Below are 26,140 nucleotides of genomic sequence, written 5' to 3' on the forward strand. Positions count from 1 at the left end.
ATTCCTAAATCAGGCTAATGAGAGATCGGATACGCGCAAATATGCATGGATGTAGCTTATGCTAAAAGGCGTAAATTGTAGCAAATTGTCGTCTTATTACGTGGTTTTACGCCAAGAGTCAGAGCGCTGAAGGCATGCGATGACCTAAATAGGCTGCACATAGACATTAAGGTCCACCAGCACCAGTAAAAATGGAAAAGCAGGGCTGTCCGTGTGGATCAAACTACAATGATTTGTTCGTGATCATATTCTTTCAGTTCAGTTTCTTTGAATCCATAAGGCTTGAGCAGGACAGGTGCTAATTTAGCAGCTGAGCTTCACTGCAGGAGAGCCTGACTGTTTTCATCTTGGGTGCGGGACGCAAGCATAGTGGTTAGTTGTTGTTTCTATGTGAGGAGACCAAGCTGATGCCTGATGGGATTCTCATCACTACCAGTATGAGATATGCAAAAGGCTGAGCTGCAGCTTCTGCAGGCTGTTTTCATGTAGAGTTTGCCACCCATCAGAAAACCATTTGACAATACTAGTTTTTTGCTATGTATTGTGGAAACAGTATATCTTACCTTGGACGCACAACTGACAACCTGCTTTCAATCTTGGGTCAACAGTAGACTTAATAGAGGCCTGTAAAATAATTACAGATACATAAATGTCAATCACAGGGGTTGAGATGTTAATGAATACAAATGATGCTGTCCCTTTAGCCCTGTGGTGTGTGCACAACATCTTGTCTGGGTTGCTGGACCCATGAGGCCTTTGAGATATACTCTCTCTGTAGGCCAATAGGCCTGAAGACATGATGGCTGGGGAAAGGAATTCGCATTTCTGAAAAGGCTAATTGACACGCAGTGCTCTCCAGCGTTTCCAGTGTACCGCTCTCATATTCCCCTGCAGCCTGCCTGCCCGCCTGGCTCTGTGTATGTGTGTGTGTTTGGCTCTGTACTGATGGTCATGGAGCGCTGCCTCTGCGCTGTGTGTGTGGATTCCTCTCTGCTCCCAAAGGATGGGGGAGGGGATCCAACAAGGGAGGCTGTAATTGCCAAATCTTCTGTGAATAGGGGTCACCCCGTTGGACGCTGTTTGAAATCGCACACATTATAGCATTAAAATGTGGACTGTTTATTGTGGCAATTTTCTGGCAGCTCTGACAGTTTGAACATCTGTAGCAAGAGGTCAACAATAGGTTGGGTTTGCACAGGCCTGGTGGAGTCTGTGTGCAGCCGGCCTTCACCCACCGCTTGTTATTTATGAGCCAATGATGAGTCAAGGTTTATATCAGGGAGCAATATTTCACAGACGGCCCTTGGTCTAGTCTAGTATAATACTCACTACTCCCTCAATGAAACCTGTTCCAAGAAATGTTTGTTATTGGTCTGATATTTTTCACCCTGCATTTTCGGAGTGTAGGCGTCGTGTTGCACAAGACGTGGTGGTGCGCATGCTTTCAACAGCAGCATGCATCCCAGAAGCAGCCTCTTCCACAACATTGCATTTATCCCATTTCATCTGTACTTCATGACCCCAATTAGAGTTTGAATGTAGGAAGAGGAAGGGTGTGCTGCAGGAGAGAGGATGTTTGAAAGACAAGGAGAGATTCTGCCTGCTGTAGCCGTAATTAAATTTCTCCAGGATAATGAGAATATGGAATGGGCCGATTACCATGGAGAGCTATGCAAATAAGGACCATAATGCTTTGCAGCGGGTCACATGTGGGCATTCATTAGTCCTCCAAATCAAAATTCCACTTTTGACCTTGAATAGGTAGAAGAAAATGAACATATCCACCAAATGTCAGACCTGTAATTTTCCATGTGATATAATTAGATTTTTAATGTAGTAAGCTGAAGCACTGTCTGAAAAATGAGGTGTTGTATCAAGAAAGTAAATATGGTATCAGAAAATGTAATTATCTTTTGTTTTCACAGAGAGAGGCAGGAGCAGCTGATGGGATATCGCAAACGGGGGCCAAAACCAAAACATCTTTTACTCCAGGTAATTATCATGTTCGTTACCAGCGACATAGTTTCTGTGGAAACGTCATGCTTTTTCAAAGCCTTGGTGTAAGTTTCTCTCAATGAGAAGCCTATAGGGGAGGGGGTTCTGTCAGGTGTGTTAGAGCTGCTGTCATTCAGGACATGGTTATTTATAGATTTCTGTGAGAGAGAGAGAGAGAGAGAGAGAGAGAGAGAGAGATGGGGGGGTGGGGGGTGGGGGTGGGGGGGCTAAGAGAGGACAGGGTTGCACAGCTACTCATCATGAAACCAGATTTGTTGCCTGAGGTTACATAAGCATTGCCTGAGTGCACTCATTTAATCTGCATTATTTCTTTATGCTAAATAGCTTTATATGCAAAACAAAATGTTTTTAAAGGGAGCCTTATATTCTAGGTAAGTTCCTTTTGCACCCAGTAAATCAGTATGAGAAGAATGTTTTCTTTCATTTCCCTGTTTACAAATTTTTCCCAAGGCAAAAATAGATGGCTGAAAGTAACACTCTGTCATGCTTTGACTATCTTAGCCCAGGCCTTTACAGAACCATATTCTGAGCCAAATGTGATTATATATTTTGAGAGACTCGGAGCTGATTGCTATGCAGTGTCACTCCTTAAGAGGCATACCATTCTGCCAGAGTCACACGTGGCCAGCAATCAGGGATAAAGCGTGACATGTCTGGTGGCACTTGTGTGACCTAAGGTCACAACCAAAGCGTCTTGAGCGTTCTGCTGCAGTGCCCCTCTGACAGCCCGAGGGGTCAGTCTGTACAGGAGGAGGGGGAGGGGACAAGATGGTGGGAGGAAGGTCATGTGCTGAATATTGCTAGTTTATTTCTGCTGACACCCTGTAAACTTTAATTTTATCTGAATTTTAGGGTACAGGTTTGCATATTTTAGCCAAAGAGCTCCACCTATGAAAACAGTTGTATGTCTTTTGTGACTCTGGACGAGCTATGTCAAGTCTGAAAAATAACCTTGATGATGTCATAGTGATGTCATTAGGGTTAGCACAGCTTCACCTTGGAGATGTCACATTTAAAACATAGAGCCTATGTTACAAACTGGGAGTATAGAGTTTGAAAGACATGGCTATTTAGCAGGCAGGTAGGGTCAAACAAGCTGAGGCCAGGGGTTGCATTATGGGGAAATGTAGGATCTGATCCTTTGATCTGTTTCTTTGATTTTTAACCATTTTCTTTTTTAATCTGTCCTTACCTTATGAACTGCAATACTAAATCACTGGAGTACCCCTTTAAGGCACTCCATTATTTACTTCACTTTTATTTATGTTAAAGGATTATATAAAGGGATCCCATAATTCCTATTGTTATTTTCAAGTTTTCTTTATTTTGACAATAAATTATTCTGACGACTTTGATGAAGAGGAGTGAAATGTTAAACTTAGTGTCTTGTCTCTTCTTTAAGGTGCCCTCATTTGCCCGGAGATCCAGTATCCCTGCAGGTTTTGAGGAAACATGTCAGGATGCAGAGGGTGGCCTCAAGTCAGATCCTGTGCAGGTCCTGCGCTCACAGCCTCAGCAGTACCAGCTGAACAGCAAGAAACACCATCAGTACCAGCCCAGCAGCCAGGAGGTCCCCGCTGACCAGCTAACCAACGGCAAAAAGAAGTTCATCTACCAGCTAAACAGCAAGAAGCACCACCACTATGAGCCTGACCCAAATATGTTTGACACGCAGGCCTCAAGGCTCAAAGAGGTGGTCAAAGTTCAGGAATCAGCCTGTAAACCAGCAAATCCTGGCTGGAACTTACCACTGGCACTGCAGCAGAAATGGGTTCGTGACAAAGACACAGGATGCTTGAGCAAAGTCAAAGAGTTGGCAGTAGAGGTGAGGAAACCAGCTGTTAAAGAGGCAGAGAGCGAACATGCTCTTAAACCCAATCCTAAAGACGCAACCCTGCCTAGCTCTATTAGCAGCAAAATGAAGATAATCAAGAACAAAAACAAGAACGGACGTATTGTCATTGTCATGAGCAAATATATGGATAGTAACAAAGTTCATGGAGCAAAGGTTAAACACGGGGAATCATCAAGTGAAGAGAAACCGCCAACCACCAAACCATCAGAGAACAATCCAGCACACAGAACCAAAATGGTGGAGCACCCAGAGAACGGGATCCCCAAAGAGATCTGTAATGGCAGCTCGCTCCCTGCTGCAGAGCATCCTATAAAGTGTTCCCCAAAGGACAGACATTTCTCCAAACCATCACCGAGCACAGCAGAGGAATACAACACTGAAGTAGCTCGGGGTCAGGCTGATTTGCCGGATGATCTACCACTACAGCTGACTGCTAGCTCACCCCCAATGTCCTGGGCTGTTGACACCAACATCCCAACCCCTACAGCCATCGACCAGATCAGGATCCCTTCCTTTCCCAATGACCGTAAGCGAAAGCTCTCAGATCCCGTGGAGGACAGGAGTGTTTCTAAAACCTACCTGACCTCCAGAAGCTTCAGTGTGCCCAGCACAGTCGTCACGCCACCTCAGGACAAACCCATGGACCTCCAGTGTAGTGGCCGGCGCCTCAGCAGCACATGCACCTATGAGGTTATGGACAGTCAAGAAGAGCCGATGGATCTGAGCTGCCCAAAGACTAAGAGGCAAGTAGAGCCAGAAATACAGCCAGAGCCGGCACCAGAGCCTGAGCCTGCTGTCAGAGATGTTCCTCCTGTTACAGAGGACACACAGAAATCAGCAGAGAAATCTAAAGAAGCACCTGTTAAAAAAATCTCCCCTTTTATGGGAAATATCATCATCACTGATATAACAACAAACAGTCTCACCGTCACCTTCAAGGAATATGTTTCTTTCTAAGGAACTCTTCGTAAAAATGGGACTACCAGTGACCGATTGGATGATCCTGTCAATATGTGCATATGTACAAACATCAGAATTTTGTATATATGGAAATTTATAATTTATCATTCAAATTCAATATGTTTCTTATAATGTTTTATACTGTAACTCCTCTGTGATGTTGTAGCCAAGAAAGTGCCCTCGAGGATTTGAGTGAATGCATTCATGTGGATGTGTTCCACACAAAAAAAAATAAAAAATCAGTTTATTTGTCATATGGAGCTTAATGGGATACGTTTGCTGTTGTTTCATACCTGTACCAAACTTATAACCTGAGATGTATGAAGGTTTATACGTATTTTGTACAAATAATATCTCTTATTTTGGTCCTGATAGAAGGTAGAGAGAAACTTGTTGAGTCTATGGTGATCTAAGATCAAATTGAAAGCACTTAATTACATTTTTATATGTTCATTTGTGTCATGTACCTTCGTTAATTGAGATGGTCTCTTTAAGTCTTATTTCAATTTTTTTTTTTTTACTCCGGACATGTACACTCAGTCTGACTTGGCATATTTTGTTACATGCTTTGTTTGTGGAGAAAGAAAAATAATGAGCCATGAGACATGCAAATTCATAAAGCAGGTGTGTCTGAACATAGTGTAAACACAGTACTACAGCTGTGGGACACGCTCGGCTATCTCAACAATGTTTGAGCAATGTCTCAGCTTTTTCTGTTGTCTTTGGTTTTTGTTTTGCCTTTGAGATGTAGAAAAGACGTCAGTGGATCTGCCGTTACAATCCAGTCTATTACAATACTGCACAACACACAATACCTGACATGTACTGTCTCAAAGGTCAGAACCATTAAGAAGATGGTGTCATTTATCAAACATGTGACTTCCCGTTTAGATGACGTATTGATTATTACCATAATAAGGTTGTGATTTATTACCTTGTTGACCTCACATATTGCTGGAGTTACTTTAAAATGTCTGCTAGTCTTGTTAGGATTCTCCTAATGTCCCACAGATTAACGATATTCATCTCATTTTGCTATTGAACCTCATCATGTGATCTGAAGACCACATATGACTGCTATGTTTTGGAGGAAGCTGCCAGGGTCATTGACGAGTATGTTATACAGATTCAATATGTGTTGTTGTTACAGGCAATCCAGTGAGCGCAAGCTGTTTTGATTATGCTGCTGAAAATTCAAATGTCAAAGCTGGTGGCTGTAACCTACATTTGAGTCTAAATTGCCTTTTACGCACAGTAAATGCAAAACCAGGAAGAATGCTAAAATGCTAGAATGATAAAAAATGAAGAGTGCATATTTATTGACATTTAATTTGTGTTTCAAAACCAATATGAGATGTTCTCTGCATCAGAAGCTGCAAGTGATTCCACAGAACAGGTCGTCCTCTACTTTTTGTTTTTCCTCTTTCTTTTGCTAACTCTCTCTTGCACTTGGTTCAAAGTCAAAATGATTGTTATAAAGTTTGTTCTACCAGGAGCTGGTTGACTTATTTCTGTTGGCACAGCTTACTGGATGGTATGTTTCACAATAAAGAAAGAGATTTGACCTCTGATATTTTGCTGTGTTGACACTGGGTGGGGGCAAACTGGGTGTTTTTTTTTTTTTTGTGTTGATATATTGAATTTCTTCTTGGTTTTTTGTTCTAGCGCTCCAGTAAAAGATTTATGTATCATTGTTTGCGTCCTGCAGTTCCTCTGAAGCCTCTCTGCCCGTGGAGAGGAAGAATGGAACATTAAACACTAGAAACACTAACTTGGTTGTGAACCATGAATAGCAAAACAGCTCGTGTTGCATAATCACAAACGATCCTGCACAAAGGGCCCTCTGTATTGCATAACTGCACTGGCCACTCGTATTATTAAAACTTTACCCTAGCATTATTTTTCTATAGCGGCTCAACCCCAAGCAGGAATGTAAACACACAACATGGAGGTATATACACATGCAGGAGGTCAGGGGAAGGTTATTATGTAATTGTTAGACAGTAAAGGGAAGAAAGGCTTCATGGAGGGTAGGTATTTGACTCTGCGTGTGCAGTGCAACACAAGGTAGCAGGGAGGGCCATCGATTGTATGACATTTAAATATAGTGTGTCTGTAGTAGGCTTTGTGGCAGCACAATGAGTAAGCTGCGACAGAGGAAAGTGTTCTCTCTCTGCAGCCCTGTGTCACTAAGACGCAGCAATTCTTCCTACATTATTTTCATACAGTTTAATTTAAATAGATAAGTCCACACGTACCGAGCTACAGATACACATGCAAAGCTGCAAATACACATTTGTACACAGCTGACAACATTTATGAATGAGCTCTAAATGCTGACCTTTTGTGGCATTGCCAAATGCTGTAGGAGACCTCCAGTCTTTAAGGGGGATCACTGAAGGCCTGAAGCCAGAACCCTGAAATGAAAATGCAGACAGATGTTGTGTCGCTGTTACACTGGAACCTCAGGCTGAGAAAAGATTAGGCCAGCTCTTCAATGTTTTGAATGACAGAAAGGCCCTGGAATGTGTGTGTGTGTGTGTGTGTGTGTGTGTGTCCTCTGTAGTTAAGTCCTGGGAGTTGCTCATCAAAGAATGTTCACACAAAAACAAAGCAACCTTCAAAAGGAGAAAAAAACAAGAATAAAACAAACATGGAACATCTGTCTGCAGAGAAGTGTTTGATGCAAAGGCTCCTCTGGGTCATTAAAAAAGATTACTGCTCTTTTTTTGTCCATTCTAGTTAAATCAGATTAATTGTGGTCAAACAAAAGATGCCATACTTGTAGTTTTCCAGCATTTTCACCTTTTTTCCTTTTTCCTCATATGGGTATTATAGTCCATTTCTTACAGAAATTGTCTTTGTGGTTTCTGGCTTTAAAGAGCATAAAACCAACATTAGAACCAAAGAAAATCATTTTCAAATCTGGAAGACCACCATTTGTAACCATAATTGTAACTACAAATAAAAAAATTTAAAAAAGGAACAGCAGATCCACCTCAGATCTGTTAAAAGATCTTAGGGATCAGGGATTTGTCAAGTACTGGGCAACAGTCTCACAAGAATTACCCCAACTTTAGGTTTCACTCACTCTCACATTTTTTCATCTAGAAAGTCATTTCTCTCCTCAGGTTCTCTGATGTGGAAACGCTCCCGTGTGAACCGTTGAAATTGGAAAATTAACTACAGTTTATTAACTTAAATTTCGGCCTCTATTTTAATCGGAACGGCTTGAATGGCTTTTTTTAAAAATGAAGAATAAGGACTAATGTATGATCAGTGCCATGTGGTCTGTATGAGCCATACTGAGATCCGATAAGGACAAAATAAAGTTCATAACAACCAATCGATTCAGGTCCAAACAGGCCCAGAGGGGACGGGTCTAAAAGTGGCAGCATGACACAGCACATTTCTCAAGTTGTGGAATATCTGTTGATATGAGCGGAATTTCAAAACCCATGAACACGTAGCTCAAATGTCTCTCTCTCTCTCTCTCTCTCTCTCTCTCTCTCTCTCTGAATGTATGTAAAGGCTATCTCTATAGGCCTCTCATGGCTTTGAACCAACAGGGCTGTGTGTGTGTGTGTGTGTGTGTGACTCAGTCATGCATCAGTAGGAAACTGAAACACGGTTGAGCAGGGGAACATATTTATAGACCAAGTGTGATGTTTCACATTCCCGCTTTATCATCGTTACCCCTCAGCAGCCTGCGCACTGCAGCCGCACAGGATCATCCGGCTAATTTAAACCCCCGCGTCTGACCCGGCGGAGGCCTCGGAAAATCCAATAAATGATTTAGAATGAAAGTGAAAGAATCTGTTATTAATTAAGGCGTCATTTTGTTCCTTTTCTAGATTTTCTTTCCAAATGCTCCATAAAACAGCAAAGTGGAGGTCTCGCTTCTTTGACGTGAGAAGGTATTTTTTATCTAGACAGAACGTTAGAGAGAATAGATCTAATCCAAAAAAAAAAAAAAAAAAAAAAAAAAAAAAAGGTAGTCACAGTGGGGTGTGAGAATTGTGAGCCCGTCTTGCGGTGGGGTCTGCCAGGCTGCTGTGAGGGATGCTTTCTAAGTCAAAGCGAGCGCCGACACATGGCAAAGCTGCAGGTCAGAGCCGCGCAGCCTCTCCCTTGCGGTTTCCGTGCGTCGGGGGCCACCTTCAGCAGAAAATGTCGCCCGATATAAAGTAGGACAGCGAAGAGCGAGCAGCGAGCAGCAGTTGCTCAGAAACCAGAGAGCCAATAATGTTCTCACAGAGCCAGCTCTGTTTATTCATGTGCGGCTGTCGCCATTGCGGCTCCTGCAGACTCACTTTTCATCGACTCACAGCCAAATATGGAGAGAACCGCAGCAGCAGCAGCAGCAGCAGCAGCAGCAGCAGCAGCGAGCAGAGGCTGCCTCCTCTCAACACGCACCAGCCGCCTGCCTGCCTGCCTGCCTCTCCCTCTCTCTCTCTCTCTCTCTCTCTCTCCCTCTCTCTCTCCCTCTACAGAAACAGGCTATAGCCATTATAGTACCGTCAGGAAATGTCGGTCTACAAGCTATGACTATCAAAATGGTGGTTCATATTTCGGCAGCAGCCACAACGCATCTTTTGTCCGCGGCGCGCCCGCCTTTGTCTGCTCCGCGGCGGGGGAAAACATTTAAACAGACAGAAAGCAGAAAAGAAAAAAGACAAAACAAAACAAAACAAACAAAAAAAAAAACAGCAGCCCATCATTCATGATCTTTAACGTGATCGAGAGGACAGACGGACAAGACGCTGCAGCACCCTCTCCCCGCAGGACGCACAGACACGCTGCCTCCCTGCCGGCGTTGTGATTTCATTTTACACATCTGCAATATGGGACCCCACATCTAATGAACCTTACAGACCATTACAATCAAATAAAAACTCGCCTGTTTGCTTACCTGGTTTTGAGGCAAATCTTGGGTCCGAATCCATGGGTTCATATACCTAACATAAACTAGAGCTCAGATAAAGACAAATGCAGAGAAATGCATTTTTTTTAGGCAATGGTTTTCAGTAATAGCCTTCTAAGATTTCGTGGTAAAGATTTTTGTTACACCTTTCATTTGGAGGCTACAACGTCGTTTAAAACGGTTTTTATTAGGGGTATTGCCTAATAATTAGACGTCGGTGGACGAAACTGACTGTCAGTCACAGCTTCAACAGAAAGGTTTTGGCGGATAAGCGATGAGGGGACTTTAGATCTGCTTCACTGATTTAATGAATAAACTCTTACAGGCCTGATGCATCTATGTTTGCTCTCATTTTAAATAGAGGAACAGAAAAGAGAGCAAGAGAACAGGGGCGAGAATCTGAAAATGAAAATACTATATTTCCAGTTGCCCATGCTTCATTGTATATTTAGGTTTTATGCAGGTACAAAGACCTTTGAGATGAAGATACACTCATGTTTCTTTCAGCAAAACTTAGGAGTTGGGCTACATTTTCTTTTACTTTTCTTTCTTTTTTTTTAAATCTTCATTTATCATTTAAAATGTAGCCTACAGCTGATGAACGTAGAAAATTGCGTCTGAAGCCACAGATAATGACAAGAAATGGAGGATACAGCTCCGCACTTGACTCCTATTCTCCTATTGTAATGATTAATTTGTATGAACATTGTTCTCATCAACATCATATTGTTGTTCAATATATTCCAGATTATATTCCAAATATATTCTAAAATTGTTATTATTATTATTATCATTATTATTATTGTTATTATTATTATTGTTATAGTAATAGTAGTAGTAGTATTGGTATTGTTGTTGTTGTTGTTGTTGACTGCAGAAATACAAATATTTTATGTTCAATTAAATTCGAAGTGTTTTGTTTTTAATAAAGTAAATAACCACCACAATAATAATAACAATTATTATTATTATTATTAATAACCATAGTAATTATTATTTATTATTTTTATTATTATTATTATTATTATTACAACTATGTTAATAATATCCTAACAGTTTAAAGGTTTATAAATTATTTTACCACTGTTGTCACTGAGGAATAACCGAAATATATATTTTTTAAATCTCTGTGAAACAACAGGCCTTCATCACCATATTTATACAAGAAAAGACAGGAAAGAACACAAAGATTAAATTAAAAAGATTAAATCAAATGAGCCACAAAGCTCCAGTATTGATGACAGAAACATAGCAGGAAATTGTTTTACATAAACCAGAAGACTATTTTGAATTTATTTTTAGCCACAGCACACTGGATGAAGTCCACGTGTGAATTCCCTCCTCAACTCTCTCTTTTTGGAATTTCCTTTTTCAAAATGTAGGGCTCACCAGGCCTTAAATTTGACAAACTCCACATGGCCTCATGCCCATCAGAATAAAAAACTGCAACATGCTCTTCAAGTGAATTCTGTATGTTGGAGTGATGCAAAAAAGAAAAAGAAAAAGACCAAAAAAAAAAAAAAAAAAAGAAAAATGAAGGCGCTCATTCTGGACCACGATTACCGCTCATGTCACTGAGCTCGACAGTAAAACTGTTAGAAAAATCATTCTCCTGTAAACGTCGCTTTTCGTTAATCCTGTGAGTCTGTAGACTCTTCTGTTGGCACATATCATTTAGGAGCAGCAGGCTGAGCACGGACGGCAATAAAGTGTAAAGTCTCTGGATTCCTAATTAAAAACGGACCGGCTCAAGAAATGCTTCACACTGCCTCAGTCTTCCTCACTGCTCTCTGCCATTAACACAACACAGGTGTCTGCAGGTCGAATAACCTGCACTGCCAGTAAAAGGTGTTTGACCGACCTACACGGTGTGCAAATCAAACCTTAATGAAACCACAGTGCGCAACAGTCCAATTACGCACAGTGTTGCCTCCCAGCTCTTGCGCGCCTTTCTTTAGACACTCAGCACCTTGAACCTGAAGCGGGTGAAATAGCAAATTAAACTGACGCAGATTGTATTAAACGAATTCTTTTGAATAATCAGTCATGAACCTACAGGCCAGTCGGAGTGTGTCTGAGGGTTACTGTCGCACAACCCTCAGGAGGTTTTTTACCTCATCTAGGACACATATCTCACCATTTATAGCCCCTTTTGGTGCAATTTCCATGCGGATATATTTATTTGATAAGACATAAGCTTGAATTGTATTCTTGAATGAATTGTGTTTTACATAGCCTATACACTCTTATTCACAGATGTTTTGTGTAAAGGGGGGTTGTGTTTGACATTGTATTCAACTGCCTATTCTTCTCTCTCATTGTTCGTTTGAAAGCTGGTGAAATTAAACTATTATTTCCTCCGGTCTGGACTCTCTGGACCCCCCCCCCCCCCCCCCCCCCCTCCCCCCCTCAGGGACCTCCGGGGTCCGTGGATCCGCTCCGGGAGCCTCTGACTTCGCCTGTTCCACTGTGCCAGAGATTCCTGTACAGCAGCCAGAGCAGCGGGGCTCCTCCCCTTCACTCAGAAACCCGGAGCACGTAGCAACAACTGAGCCAATGTGCTCCACCACGATCCGTCCTACCGACTGCGGTGCCTGGCAACAGAGAAAGACGTGATGACGTCCTCTCCAGATTGCGTATTATGGGATGTGCGAAATTAAACAACCCGAAGAGGACACGGGGAAGCCAAAAATAATAAAAGGGACAGAAATAAACGGAGGTGCATGGTGAATCATGGAGCTCTCGGCTGTTGGTGAGAGCGTCTTCGCAGCCGAGTCCATCATTAAACGGCGAATCAGACGGGTATTCGCTGCTTTTTTTTTTTCTCCCCCCCCCCCACAGGCTGTGTCTCCACACCTATTACGCAACCATTTGTTTGTGCACCGCCGACAGACCAATGCTCTGATAACCTGAATCTATCACGGATTCTCTTTTGCAGGGTCGTTGGGAATATCTCGTGAAATGGAAGGGCTGGTCTCAGAAGTGAGTATATAATATCCGAGGCTGGGAAGGACAGCGCTCCATCCTGGCCGCTCGCACAACTGCACCTCAGACTCTGTCGCTACTCAGCTTGTGGATGTGTGTTTTGTTTTTTTTTAATCCATTTGATCGGCTCTGTGTGCCGTCGTGCAGGCTGCTGCGGGGTCTGCTGGCTCATGTGCGCCAGTCTGGGGTTGAGAATGTCTAAAGATTCAGCCCGCTGGGATGTGTTCGAGTCCGCACTATAGCTTTAGCAATGGCTGGGTTCACCATGCGTCACCGTGGGCTACGTAGTCTGTAATTGCAGCGTACGCAGCAAAATTGCTTTGATAAAAGTGTTGGACCCGCTTGTGTGTGCGCGGCGACATGTGATCCGCCCCAATGTATGGTGCCAAACACCTCTGCCCTTTGCTGTTGTGACACAGGTACAGCACTTGGGAGCCGGAGGAAAACATTCTGGATGCACGACTCTTCGCTGCCTTCGAGGAGAGGTGAGGGTTTGACAGCGCAGCAGCAGCAGTAGGCCTCTGTGTGCACAAACCAAATGGCACCGCGCTCCACCGCGCCACAGAATTTTCCATATTGATAAGACACAAAACTCTGGATTTTAATCTTTCAAATCTTTACTTTTCGTAAGAGGAGCGATGGCAGGAGCGAAATGATTCATTTCCAGCTCAAATAGATGCAAGATGAGTTACAGTTTTGTTTTTTGTTTTTTTTTAATATCACAAGCAAGTTATCTGCTTTGTTCATGGCACATTTTAAAAAAATCTTAAATTTAACTTAGCTGTAATAAAAACCCGTCCTGGAAACTGGCTTAATCGCGCTTCAGAATTGGCCCCTATGCGGGAAATTATACACCCCGATTAAACCAGAGACCAGATAAGAAATAATTAGTTAATGTGTTGTGATGATTCTTCAAATGATTTTCCTCCACAGGGAGCGCGAAAGGGAGCTGTTCGGGCCGAAAAAGAGGGGACCCAAACCCGAGACATTTCTCTTGAAGGTGAATGAATCTTTTGATCTTCTCACCTCTCTGATGTGTGTCATAAATGATACAGATGATGAATCATTTCCATGATATGACAATTACGGTCTCATTCATTTCGAAAGTGCTGAGCTGTGTGTTAGGATTCACTTCAAAACTAGTGGAATGACAATTGTAACACAAAAGAAAACCTTTAATTTACCACATGATTTTCATGAGCATAAAGTTGGGTACAGTACTTGTATATGTCTTTTTTTTCTTATTTTCACATTTTATTTTATTGCCTTGTGTTCTTAAAAAAATAAGAAAATAAGCAACTTCAGGGCGAGGCCTTGACCATCCAGTGCAACCAAACAGCTGCTTCTCTTAAACCTTTAAATTTCCTCAGGATACTTCTGGGAAACCTCCTTTCCTAAACGTTATTTGTTCTGTCCTCAGGCCAAAGCCAAAGCCAAAGAAAAGACGTATGAATTTAGAAGAGAGACTCCCAGAGGGATCCAGGTTTCCTATCCCATCCCGGAGCCTGTCATAACACCAAGGGCACGGGAGGGTTTACGCGCCGTGGTTCCCACAATCTTCCCACCGAGCGCGGTCAACAGGGGAGAGAGTGTCCACGTCCGACCACCAGAGCCAGAGAGGAGGCCCAGACCGACTCCCTCGGCTGCCCTGACACTCCAGGAATCTGCCGGTTTCCCCAAGAAGAGAGGGCGCAAACCGAAGCTGCATTTACACTATGATCAAGATGATGCCTGCAGCTCAGCAGAGCCGGACACCAAGCGGAGCAGGTTCCTGGAGGAGCCGGCGCCACACGGCCTTCCCAAAATGGCCCGACGCCTGCATCACCACGGGGAGACGTCAGACCACAGCCTCATCCAGCTGACCAAGAGGTTTCAGGAGGAAACCACGATAACACCCAAATCCAGCAGCGAGCAGAGACACATGGGGGGCGCGGGCCTGTCTTACACCTGCGCCTTCAGTCCAGACGCGCGTAAAAGCGGTCAGATGGGGCACAGGACTCATTATCTGAGCAGGATGTCTGTTCCTCAGGTGGGCAAGCTGAAGCACTCTGCGGAGCACCGGAGCCATCAGGTGAAGCAGTACTGTCTGCCCCGGGAACAACCTGCTGTCATCTCCACACAGGCCGAGTCCACGCACGATTCACCCGCGGGATCAGCCTCATCCTGGACGCCCACTTTCACCAACCTGGACACTGTGACCGTGACAGATGTCACCATGAACTTCTTGACAGTCACCATCAGAGAGAGCAGCACGGACAAAGGCTTCTTCAGTGATAAAAGATGAGTATGTGCGCTGGATGTTTAGGCCAGAGGAGGCTGGTATATGCCCGAGAGAATTGTTTAACAAGCTACTAACTAACTAAGCCTACTGTAATACTATATTTTTTCTATGTAACTTTCAAAGTGTACATACAAATATTTAATACGCTGCTGGAAAAATAAAAAAAAAAAGGAAAGTGGCATTGCAACTTTTTTTTTGTTGCTGCTATCATCTTGTGAAGATTATCATACACGACGGCGAGTTTAGTCTTTTTTTTTCTCTTTACTATAAAACTTTGCATCCATGTTATTATAACAAACTTACTCTGCTATTGACTGTGACATTTTCTTTTTCTTTCTTTCTTTCTTTTTTTTTTAAGACAAGTTATAAAGTTACATGCTGACATTTTTTTAAGTGTCATTTCCAGTCATGTCTTTCACCCTCAGAAAGCCAAATTAAAGGTCTTAATGTTCTGAATTGGAGATGATCATAACCTACTTCTTTTTTATTTACCCACAGCGATATATTAATAACAATGTTTGTAAGCAACAGGATCATGTCAAATAATCGAAATAATCACTGTCATGTAGAGTGAGTGATATTTGACTACAGGAAAATTAAACTCCCAACTTCATCATATTTAAGGTATGTAAATAAATTTTGTATGCGTTTCACAAAGTATTGTTGTCTCCAAGACCAGTCTAAATCCTAATCTAAAAATGCTGAATTAGATATATATATATTTTTTTGTAAAGGCTTCACAGTTGCTCTGTGTAGGGGTCATGTTCAAAAGAAATGTCTGATCATTTCTGCTGAGTAAGTTTTGTATGAATTATTCTAACAGCGGTTTAAGGAAAAGAATTGATTACATGCGTGAGGTGAAATGTGCTCATTTTAAACTGATTAAAAATAGATATTTTCCTGTTGCAGTTTTGTATAAGGCACTTTCTTGTCACAGAGACTACTGAAGCACACATCAGCACATCTTTACATTGGTATGACAAAACCAGAAATGTTTCTGTGACCCCGCCGGCTCAGTTTAAACAACGAAGGCCTGATCTGAAGTTGAAGGACTCCTGGAATTAATCTGCTTTTAGATACATTTGGTTTTTCCATCTTTTTAAAGCAGCAATAATAATAATAATTTTTAAAAAAAAAGCTATGAATCACATCTCATGAGAATGTTAATATAGCCTACCCTAGTTGTGTTACTTCATTGGGCCTAATTACAAGAAACCTACAAAGCATTTTCTTCTTGTTTCATTATCACCATCACCATCTTCATCATCGCCCCCATCAAATTATGCTATGAAGGACTCGAGTTAGGCCCTGAAGCGGGTCATGGCGGGGTGAGTTTATTTCGACAGTTTTAATTAATTTAGCCACTGTAAATGATAATATTACGCAATGACGTTTGACTGCTGTGTGGACGTGAACGCGGGCAGCCACGCACGGGCAGCGTGTCCCTCACCGTGACCCCGCTGCACAGAGTCTGAATGTTTCCCCTTTGAACACGTCAGATGTCGCTTTGGATGATTTCAGATCAGGTAGAGGCCTGAAATCTTCACATCAGATACAGTGTTTTGTGACAGGACACAGTTTACATCACCTTGGTCCAGTGCGGCCCTCTACAGTATATGAAGTATCCAGGCTGCACTGTGCCAATAGGAGGCCACTGTCTTCTTCCAGGCACAAAGCCTCCATTCATATGACTTTGCTTTGTCTCTCTAGGACACATGACCCAGTCTGACCATCCGGTACTCCTGGAGCTAAGAGAACTCCGCCTGGTTTCTGGCTCACTAATGGTCATTCTAAATGTGAGAGGGCCGACGCCGCTGCAATATTAAAGCTGTGCACGTCGGCCCATGCATCTGACTTTGTTTTTGTAGAGTAATGGAAAATGAAGGTGAATTTAAAAACACACATCATCTACTATACCGTCAGTCTCAACAACTCCCATAGGCCCACGTTTTCCGAAGTGTGTTTTCAACTTGGTGGTGTCAAACGTGATCATATTATAAAATCTCGTCCAGACTCGAAGATTTAGTGACTTGAGCAGCGAGGGCTTTCTTTTTTCCTGCAGCTGAGACAACATCTGGCCGATCTCTCCATACGAGTGTAATTTTACTAAACGACACAGTCGACCCATCAGAAACCACAGCCCTTTGATCTGACGCTGCCTGGGGGCCTGTGCACAAACCCTGAGAGAAGCTGCAGCCATCAGCCCTCACAGTGGCCTGCATGGTTACGCTCCACAGACTTTACCTCCACAAGATGTCGCCACCAGCAAAACCTTGAACCCGTGCCAAATGGTTTTTTTTTTTTTTTTGTATTTTCGTGCAGAGACCCCGCAGGTTAAAATGAAGTGAACCTACTCATCCTCGGCGGATTAATCATTGATGAAAGCTGGCGACGCATTCCAGTTTGAATTCATCTACATTATTAGCGGCTGTTGAGATACGGCCTCCCCCTGCTGCGGGTTTACCCGGGGTTGGAAAAGCCTCCAGCAGAGTACATTTCATTTTGCCTTCCAGATGTGGGGGGGGGGGGGGGGGGGGGGGGGACGACGACTGTGCGCTGCGCCATCCCGCCACTAGATGAAGCCCAAACACAGAAGCACGGACACCCATGTACTTTTTTTATCCTCTATTTTCTCTTCTTATTTCTTCTTTTTTTTTTTCTTTTTTTTTTTTTACTTTATGGATTGATCAGGTGGCTCTAAGAGTCAGTGATGTAATATTATACAAAATTTCATTTCACTTTCTTTTGCAAATTCCACTTTGAGGAAAAAACAACCAACAGGTTAAGAGGATTGAAAATGTTGGCCGAGTACAGCCTAACTGAGAAGTTGGTAAAATGATAAACTGCTGAGAGACTTTTACATTGGGTGAATTAACGTGCAAACAGGCGCACTGGTGTTAACAGATGGCTGAAGCCTTTCAAGCTCAGTGTCTCTTTAGAGAGGAACGACAAAGACCTGCAGAGGCCAGCAGACCCCAACAACTGGATCAGCTCTAATTGGAGAATGAGAGAGAACGTGTGTGTGTCTGGGGGAGGGAGGGGGGGAGAGAGAGAAAGAGAGAGAGAGAGAGAGCATATAGTGACGCTGAAGCACACTAGGTGCAGCAGAGCGCTTTACTCCACTATCGATATCTCAGTGGCAAACTACTTGTAGCCATGCGCTACCGTCCAATCCTTTCTGCATTTTTTATCTCTGTGTGGGTGAGATGTTGCCAAACGTGACGGTTTTGCTTTATTTTCTGGCTCTCCAGTTACGGCACTGCGCAACTGATCTGTGCAACTGGACTGGAAGGTGAGGGGCTTTTCTCATTTTTGCAGGACATGTCCATGCATTTTGAAACAGTGAAGGAAAAACTAGCATTTTGAAGAGCACGTTGTGAAAGGCATAAGGTGCCATTTATGAGAATATTGTGACTAATGACTTTATTAATGTTGATTAAAACATTTGCTCACTACATACATAGGCCTACTTTACATGCATACTTTAAGGATTAGATAAATGACCTAAAATTTGAGTTGCTGTAGGTTGTGAAATCTTCCTTTGACCGGTACATTTATCAACAATATATTAACACAATGCTTGAAGGATTAAACCTCTTTATCAATGACTTATTATAACTGCCGGCCTGTAAGCTTATTAGGAAGTGAGAAATCTGTGCACATTCAATAATGGGTGACCAACATTTATAACTAACTTATTATAGGCTATATGTTTTTACATAACATCTGTTTTTATCAGCGGATGATCTGAAGCTGCCTCACTGGTACTGATTTATTGATAGAGACAACAATGTCACATAACATCAATGTAAACCTCTGTCACGCTGTTGAATTAATCCGCTATCACTCGTTTTTCCCGCTAAAACCAGCGGTTTTGCAGCTGCTGTGGACTCCAGAATTGTGCTCCAGGTGCGGCTGCGCTGTACAGAGGGGTCGGTGAGGTGGGTCTACCCGGGCCAGGCTGTCAGGGTGGTTCTAGAGCCCAACCTATCCTCCAACCTGCGGACCACCGTCTGCATCAAACCGTCTCCCTCTTTCCGTGGAGCCAGCGTGTTCATTGAACGGGCCGGGGAGCTGGAGCTGCTGGTGACGGATGGCGAGCGGCCGCAGCAGGTGTTCTGTTTCCGGGCAGATGGAGCGCACAGGCCCGCTATCTACCTCCAAGCCAGCCCGCAGAGTGATGGACACTGGAGTAGACGCGCGATGGGCTTCAGATACGAGCTGCTGGGCAACAGGAGTGCTGAGCCCAACCTGGGCCACGGCGGGCTGCAGAGTGAGTCCACCCTCACTGATTTTAGTAGCCTATATAAAGATCAGCCCTTAGACGCATCAATACATTGGGTGACACTGTCAGAAAACGCCCTTTATCATGGGTTAAGTACAAGTTGCAACCAGAATTACAAAGAGCGCAGACCGCCAAGGCCAATGTCAAACAACATGAACCAGATTTCAGAGAAAAAAATTCACATTCATAGTAAATGATGCAGATTTGCCCCAAAATGTATTGGGTTCCTCTCTGGCCTGTGCCCCATCCTTCCACCAAGTTCGGTGCAAATCGGTTCTGTACTTTTTGCGTAATCCTGCTGACAAACAAACACACAAAGGTGAGAACCGCTAACCTTCTTAGCGGGGTAGACCTAACTCATGACTTTATTAATGTTTAATACATAGTTTACTTAAGATTAATAGATATTTTATAAATAGTGGTGGAAGAAGTACTCAGATCCTTTACTTAAGCAAAAGTACCATTTCTTAATCGAGCAGTAACTGGGCTAAAGTTGACAGATAAATGCCCATAGGGCAGTAAATTTGTTTTAAAAAATCTTTAAGGTAGTGAAGTAGAAGAATAAAGTGGCATACAATTGAAATACTCAAGCACAAGTTCCTCAGATGTTGTACTAAAGTAGGCAACAGCAGGCTACTTATTTGAGTAAATGTATTCAGTTAATCTCCAATTTTTGGGTTGCCAGGTTGTGAAAAATCCCTTTTAGAGATTGAAGATCTGGACCAAATTTCATTTAATTTATTAAGCATTTATTAAAGAACAATCACCATTTCTAACTCCATACTAACTTTATTCTAACTGCCGCAGTACCAAATAGAAGGGACAAACATCAGCAAAAGAGAGGTTTCACAGCCTGCCAATCCAAAATTTGTTCATATTAATGGCTATTAATTGCTATTAATTAAATCAGTAGTTACAACTTTATAAAGTTTTCTAAAATGACTCTTATAAAAAAAAAGCACCTTAATAAAAAATGGCATCAAAAATTCTGATCATAAGCCAATGACCATTTGCTGGTGGTTCAAATTACTGATGTGAGAGACTTTAACCGACCAATCCTAATTCCTAATTCCTAGTTTAGAAAAAGTAGTGGTTATCTAATTACAGGCCCCAATTTTGCCGACTGAAGCATGCAGCTGCTGGTCAGTCTCGTGTTTTGTCCGGCTGTCTGGTTTCCATCGAAGGACAAAGCAGAGAGGACAGAGCAGACCACAGGGCGGCTGGAGGGCACGGGACCAAGGGGCCTGAATTGAGACTGCAAATACTTTGCAGATTCCACAAATGCCTTATCATTGTGCATGTGTGTTTATTAGCATTTATCTATGTGTGAGGGCTCGTCCCAGAGTGGTGATGTCATTCTATGTCCATAATGGACAGCTGCTGGTTTATCTTTTCTGCATTACCAGTCTGGCAGAGTATTTGACTCCTGCAGTCTCCTGCATTGGCATGGGGTCATTCAATTAGGTAGATACAATGGGAGTCAAACACAGGGTCAAGACTAGCGGGGGTTTTTGATCTGCAGGCGGTGTGGTGGGTAGCACAAACACAGGAGCAGCATTCTTTCTCCTAAACCTTGGTTTCGTCACTCTGTGATGTGAGGAGGGAGATGAATGGAGCTGGCATGAGAGAGTTTAGGTCAGTGAAGTGGCAGGGGGGAGAAATGACACCCAGCTATCAATCAGTGTCAGTCATGGAGCTTTGGGTCATGCATGGTTTGGGAGAGGTTGTTTATGACTGACAGAGAAAAGTGGAAAATTGAGAAAATTACACCTGACAATATGATCTGATACAAGTTTTCATCCTCTTAAATGGCACAATGCTGTACAGAAAAAAACCTCTTCACTTTCTTAACTAATTTTCTCTACCCACAGATTCTTGTCGACCCTGCAACGACACAGAACTCCTGATGGCCATCTGCAATAGTGACTTTGGTAGGTACATATAAGGTCTTACTCTAAACACCGGGGTCTGTTACTCACTGTATTAGAATACACAGTGACAGAGCACCAACAATTACATTCTTATTAACATATACTGGAGTTTTCTGCACTGTCAGTATCATATGACTGTTTATTTACAAAGTAACATAATATGTGACATAGCCACAGTGTAAAAACTAGAGGAAAATATGAATGGCATTTGGTGTGAGAAACAAATGGTGGGTATAAATGCCATAATAGGTGCTGGACATAAATGTTTCCAAATGAGAATTAATCTTTAAGCAACAGTTACATCCAAAAGGATAAAAATGTACAGTAAATATCAGCTGTTGAAAGTAAATTAGTACATTAATTCAAGTCTTGTACAAATACATAGTATTAAAATAAATGTATTCACATTTTACTATATGCAACTTTATACTTCTCCTCCTCTAAATTTATTGAAGTAGTGTATGGAATATTGTAGTTTTTATTCATTTCACAGCCACACTTACTGGTTCCTCTATAGATTTTAAACACTACAAAACAACAAAAGTTTTAGAAAACTGTAATTTAATTAAAAGTTAAATTAAACTAAAACAATACAATATGGATACAATTAGCTCTGCACAGACAAGCTGCTGCAACAATAAAACGTTCCTCATATGTTAATGTTGCATCACTAATAACAGTCTAATTGTAAATATACAGATTATATAATGCGTATAGTGAGTACTTTTCCTTCTTTTAGTAGTCTTCCAATAATACATTTGTAATATTAGGCTACTTAAGATTTTTAATGGAGGTCTTTTACTTCTAATGGAGTATTTGTACATTGGATTATTGCTACTTTTACTTCGATTAAGGATCTGAATACTTCATCAAAGCAGTGGGTCTGCTGGCTGTGAAGTCAGCGGAGGTCAAACAGATGTGGGGGCAGCTACAGACTGGGAGGGACCTGTGCCAGAGAAGAATCAATAGAGATTGATTTCCATGCTTTTGTCTCACAAAACCCCCGTGTCCATTTAAGGAAGGGGAAAGCACATGAGCAGTAAAAGTGCACATGGCTGAAGAAGAAAAGTGAAAGACAGGAAAGACCGAATGAATATAGGAAACTTACGATTCGGAGATAAATGGATTTCTATAGATTTTTTTTTTTTTTTTTTTGCTGATTATATATTTGATTTTCTTTATGCACTGAATTCTGCCTTTTCTTTTTCAGTGGTCCGAGGCTACATCAAGAATGTCTCCCACAGCTCTGAAAGTCAGACATCGCTGGTGGAGGTGTCAGCGGTGAGGGTGTACTGGCAGCGCAGTGGAGTGTTTGAGCGACAAGTGGCTCCGGGGACATCTCAATCTGTCTCATCTTGGCACGGACGCATCCACACACTCCTACGGTGCCATGTGAGGCCTGGGGATGGAGAGTTTCTCTTCACAGGGTCAGAACACTTTGGGGAAGCTTGGTTAGGGTGTGCCCCACGATACAAAGACTTCCTGTCTGTCTATCAGACGGCCCGGGCGGCACGTCGGAATTCCTGTGACTTCCCTTTAGACTGAGGAAGTGTGTTGTTTTGGCGGCAGTGAGCCCAACTGTCTTTATCCACAGGCATTCTCACCCTTGTATTAGCACTGTGGGATCCCTCTAATGTTTTAATGTGCCATCAAGGTAGTGTCCAGTATCACCAGCAGGGAGACAGCTACTGAATTTCTGGTGAAAAACACATTTGGAGGAGCAGAACAGGGGCAAACAGCAGGGGCCTCCTGCACTGAGGCTCAGGGAGGGCTAGCCTTTGTCTCTTTTCCATCACTGCCCTCCGTCCTGGGAGACTGAGAAGGGGTTGGGTTGCTGCTCCTGCTTTGTGCTTCTCCCCACATCGACTGTTGTTCACTTTGCTGGCTCTGTGTGACAGTTGCCCTCTGAACAGAGGTGGGAGGGAAGACTGAAGGGCCACCATTTATAGTCACCAGTTAGTCTTAGTGAAAAGGCTTGAACACATATGACTGTGGAGTTGTTTTCATTCAAATTCATCTGTGCCGAAGTTTCAAATCCTCTTTGTTTTGTCTATTTATGCTGTATGTGTTGTTGAAAAATAAATCCTCTGAAAACTCAACCTTATATATTTGTTTTTTCAATGGATGCTTTGCTACATTGACCAAATCTGGTGAGAATTATTTTTTTCTTTAAGAATGATGAATGTCTGTTGACTTTTTATGGTGTTAAAGCTTTTGATCATTTTGACCTTTTGATTTGATCAGAGACATTAAATTCTTTAGGCATTGAGATGAGCCAGAGAAACATTTGGTAGAAGTTTAGGGTATATTTGACTGGATTCAATAAATCATATAGGTCTGCCGGTCTTTCACGTTTATCACTGGGATTAAATGCTTTAACTCTTGCTTTAAGCTTCCTTGAAAAAGCGAATGGTGTTATTTTTTTATGTGTTTTAAATCACAGTGAAAGTTCACTATCTTGGTTGTTGCAGCCAAAGTTCTTACTCAGAGGTTGTTTTAATATACATTAGCTTGATAAACATTCATAAGGGTATGTGGCTTTTGACCAGTATAATTTGGGTTTTATTATCTAATACAAGTCACTAGTTAATAATACATCTTTTAGCTACATGACAAATTCTAAATTTAAATTTCAAACATATTTATTTGCTTTTTTTATCTTCATGGAGAATCTTGTCAGTTCATATAAGGGATGGGGTGTAAAATCTATATTTCATGAGGTCCTCTAACTCACAAGAATGCAACAGCCGCTTAAGACCCTGCACTCTTTCTCATAGGAGGCTTGCTAAAGGCTTAAATGAACTTACGCCCCCATGTCTCATCATATGCTGCATAATCTCTGATTTTATAAGGAGGATGGCATTAAAAGCTGAAATGTCCTACAAGCTTATTTTGCTCCTTTTCCCTCTGCATATCCTTTCCCCTGTAATCAGATTCTTATGATAATAGGATAGTCCTACCATAAAATGAAATACAAAATCTCCTTAGATGGCCAAAGCTCAGAGCAGACTGAATTAAACTTTTGTGTGGCCCCTGCATCACAGCCCAAGAAGACGAATGGACAGATGTGAGGCCCCAAAGCCTGTGGATCCTCCCCCTCAGCCCCTCCCAGAAGAGGGGAACAATTAATTGACTTTTAAAGCAACTGCTTTCCGAGCCTATTCCACACTTCTCCTTGGCTGAGCAGGGCTCACAAATTGGTGTGTTGAACTTTTTATGAGGACTAAATAGCTGCCAATGAAAGTGTAAATGACTGTGTGGTGAATGGGGCCTACACAATGGCCCTGCAGTGGCAAGGCCTCTGGCAGACATAATGACCATTGTCACGGCTGCTGTCATCTAGAAACCATCAGGGCTCATGAATCCAAGGAGCCAGAGGAGGGGTGAGCCCTCACTCGGTCCACATTTTCTCCTCTTGTGTATTTCAGCTACATATTTTTACCACAGTACATATTTCTGAGTATCTCTTCTCTCCTTCTGCATGTTCCCTGTGTCTCAAAACCTGATAAACTGTATGTATTAGAGGTGTCCTTTGCCACTAAGCCCTTAGCCACTGCCTTTATTAAAAAAAAAAAAAAGTAGATTAGACTAACAATACTTGTTGCCCTCAATGTTTTCAATCAATTTTAATATGGACTAATAAGAAAAACATTTTCTGGGGCAACTAGAGGTTTCTGTGTATAAAAGACATTATTATAGGCTGAAAACAAAAAATCTTATTTGGTGAATGTTGCCTAAAAATCATGGCTTCCACAAACTGTTTTCATCCTTCAGACGTCCAGTTTGAAGTCTCCTCCCTCAGTATTGTCCCAGGGGGCCACCATGTCAAATTTCCAAGCAAAATATAGCCTCTCTGCAGGCTTTTGAGACCACACAATTCTCATCTCTGGGAATTCCAGCAGGCTCTCATGGGGAATGAGCCCAGGAGGGCTTGGACGGGAGGTGCTGCATGGTGCACCGGCAGGAGTCCACCCAGACTGGGGGGTAATTGGTTTATCCCACCGCCTGTGCTGCTTTCCCATGTGGGCCACTGCTGTGGGGAGGCTCAGGGGTACAATATGGGAACAGCATGATACCCTCCAGTGCCGAACAGGCATTCACTGCTCCAGCTATAGAGACCAGGGACAGGGTACCAGGACACAAAGCTGGAGCAGAGATGTCCCTTGGCTTTGAAAAGGTTGCCATTTGGTCTCATTTTAACGGTGAGCAGCATTTGTGGTCGAAAATGTGAAGTAATTGAATTTTAGCTCAAGCTTTTTTTTTTTTTTTTTCTTAAATGTTGAATCTTCTTGATTCAAAAAGTAATGAGTTAGACAATTTTCTTCTCTAAAGTTCTACATATAATTGATTTTGGTGAGTCGTGCACTTGGCATGCACCTGGTTGAAAAATAGATTTTTACAATAACCTCAAAACAGACATTACAATGACACAACCAGAATTTATTTCTCTGTACTCACCAGGAGAAATGTATGTCCTCACATCATGTATTGTGTAGGAGGTTTGAAAAGGGGCAAGTTTGCATCATGACATTTGAAAATGAATCATGACTCCATTTACAACCCAATAGAGTATGTGCAGATTTAGCTAAACACAAAAACCAGTGTCCAATTTCTTGTGAAACAACTTATTTCCTCATTTTGAGGGAGAGACTTCAAGAAGAGAAGAGACTTTTAGAAGTTTATTCAGTTTACCAATTATCTACAGCTCTGTTTAACTTTACCTATAGTGTGGCAAGGCCAGTTTGATATCAAATCATATATTATACATTAATATATCAAATTATAGCAGAGGGTATAGTATAGTATAGTATAGTACAGTGTAAAGAAAGTATAGCATCACATTCTCTACAAGCACACAAGCATCACACTCCAACACTTGTTCTTAGGCAACCAACTTGCAAAA

The 26,140-nt window shown here is 42.2% G+C and overlaps 3 protein-coding genes across 4 annotated transcripts in view; all 3 read left to right on the forward strand.

Moving 5' to 3' along the window:
* Positions 1-6,402, forward strand: part of cbx4 (chromobox homolog 4 (Pc class homolog, Drosophila)) — a 7,906-nt gene extending 1,504 nt beyond the window's left edge. The window contains exons 4-5 of the mRNA XM_071473753.1: positions 1,926-1,992; positions 3,419-6,402. Coding sequence (XP_071329854.1) covers positions 1,926-1,992; positions 3,419-4,828 — 1,477 coding nt within the window. The 3' untranslated portion in view covers positions 4,829-6,402. The remainder of the gene's footprint in view (positions 1-1,925; positions 1,993-3,418) is intronic.
* A 5,936-nt stretch (positions 6,403-12,338) lies between these two features.
* cbx8a (chromobox homolog 8a (Pc class homolog, Drosophila)) lies at positions 12,339-16,919 on the forward strand. 2 transcript variants are annotated; one of them, XM_071473754.1, is made up of 5 exons: positions 12,341-12,557; positions 12,694-12,737; positions 13,160-13,225; positions 13,674-13,740; positions 14,161-16,919. In XM_071473754.1, exons 1-5 carry the CDS (start codon positions 12,489-12,491, stop codon positions 15,022-15,024), a joined length of 1,110 nt encoding a protein of 369 aa, XP_071329855.1. In that variant the 5' UTR covers positions 12,341-12,488; the 3' UTR covers positions 15,025-16,919. The 2 variants fall into 2 exon arrangements, with proteins under 2 accessions (XP_071329856.1, XP_071329855.1); XM_071473755.1 differs by lacking the exon at positions 13,160-13,225 and having other exon boundaries at positions 12,339-12,557.
* A 112-nt stretch (positions 16,920-17,031) lies between these two features.
* LOC139618109 (meteorin-like protein) lies at positions 17,032-23,336 on the forward strand. Its single transcript, XM_071473756.1, has 4 exons — positions 17,032-18,313; positions 18,891-19,294; positions 21,178-21,237; positions 22,448-23,336. Exons 1-4 carry the CDS (start codon positions 18,228-18,230, stop codon positions 22,780-22,782), a joined length of 885 nt encoding a protein of 294 aa, XP_071329857.1. The 5' UTR covers positions 17,032-18,227; the 3' UTR covers positions 22,783-23,336.
* The last annotated feature ends 2,804 nt before the right edge of the window (positions 23,337-26,140 follow it).

The sequence above is a fragment of the Trachinotus anak genome, unplaced genomic scaffold (assembly GCF_046630095.1).
Source record: "Trachinotus anak isolate AG129_WGS33_773 ecotype Australia unplaced genomic scaffold, CSIRO_AGI_Tana_v1 ptg000003l, whole genome shotgun sequence".
Classification (NCBI taxonomy): Eukaryota; Metazoa; Chordata; class Actinopteri; order Carangiformes; family Carangidae; genus Trachinotus; species Trachinotus anak.

What these genes read in the sequence shown, in the direction of transcription:
- cbx8a (XM_071473754.1), top strand. Translation starts at nt 12,489, where the DNA reads ATGGAGCTCTCGGCTGTTGGTGAGAGCGTCTTCGCAGCCGAGTCCATC. An exon ending in TTAAACGGCGAATCAGACGG is followed by an intron (nt 12,558 to 12,693) that starts GTATTCGCTGCT and finishes TCTCTTTTGCAG; the next exon opens with GGTCGTTGGGAATATCTCGT. An exon ending in CCGAGACATTTCTCTTGAAG is followed by an intron (nt 13,741 to 14,160) that starts GTGAATGAATCT and finishes TTCTGTCCTCAG; the next exon opens with GCCAAAGCCAAAGCCAAAGA.
- LOC139618109 (XM_071473756.1), top strand. Translation starts at nt 18,228, where the DNA reads ATGTTGCCAAACGTGACGGTTTTGCTTTATTTTCTGGCTCTCCAGTTA. An exon ending in CTGTGCAACTGGACTGGAAG is followed by an intron (nt 18,314 to 18,890) that starts GTGAGGGGCTTT and finishes CGCTAAAACCAG; the next exon opens with CGGTTTTGCAGCTGCTGTGG. An exon ending in CATCTGCAATAGTGACTTTG is followed by an intron (nt 21,238 to 22,447) that starts GTAGGTACATAT and finishes TTTCTTTTTCAG; the next exon opens with TGGTCCGAGGCTACATCAAG.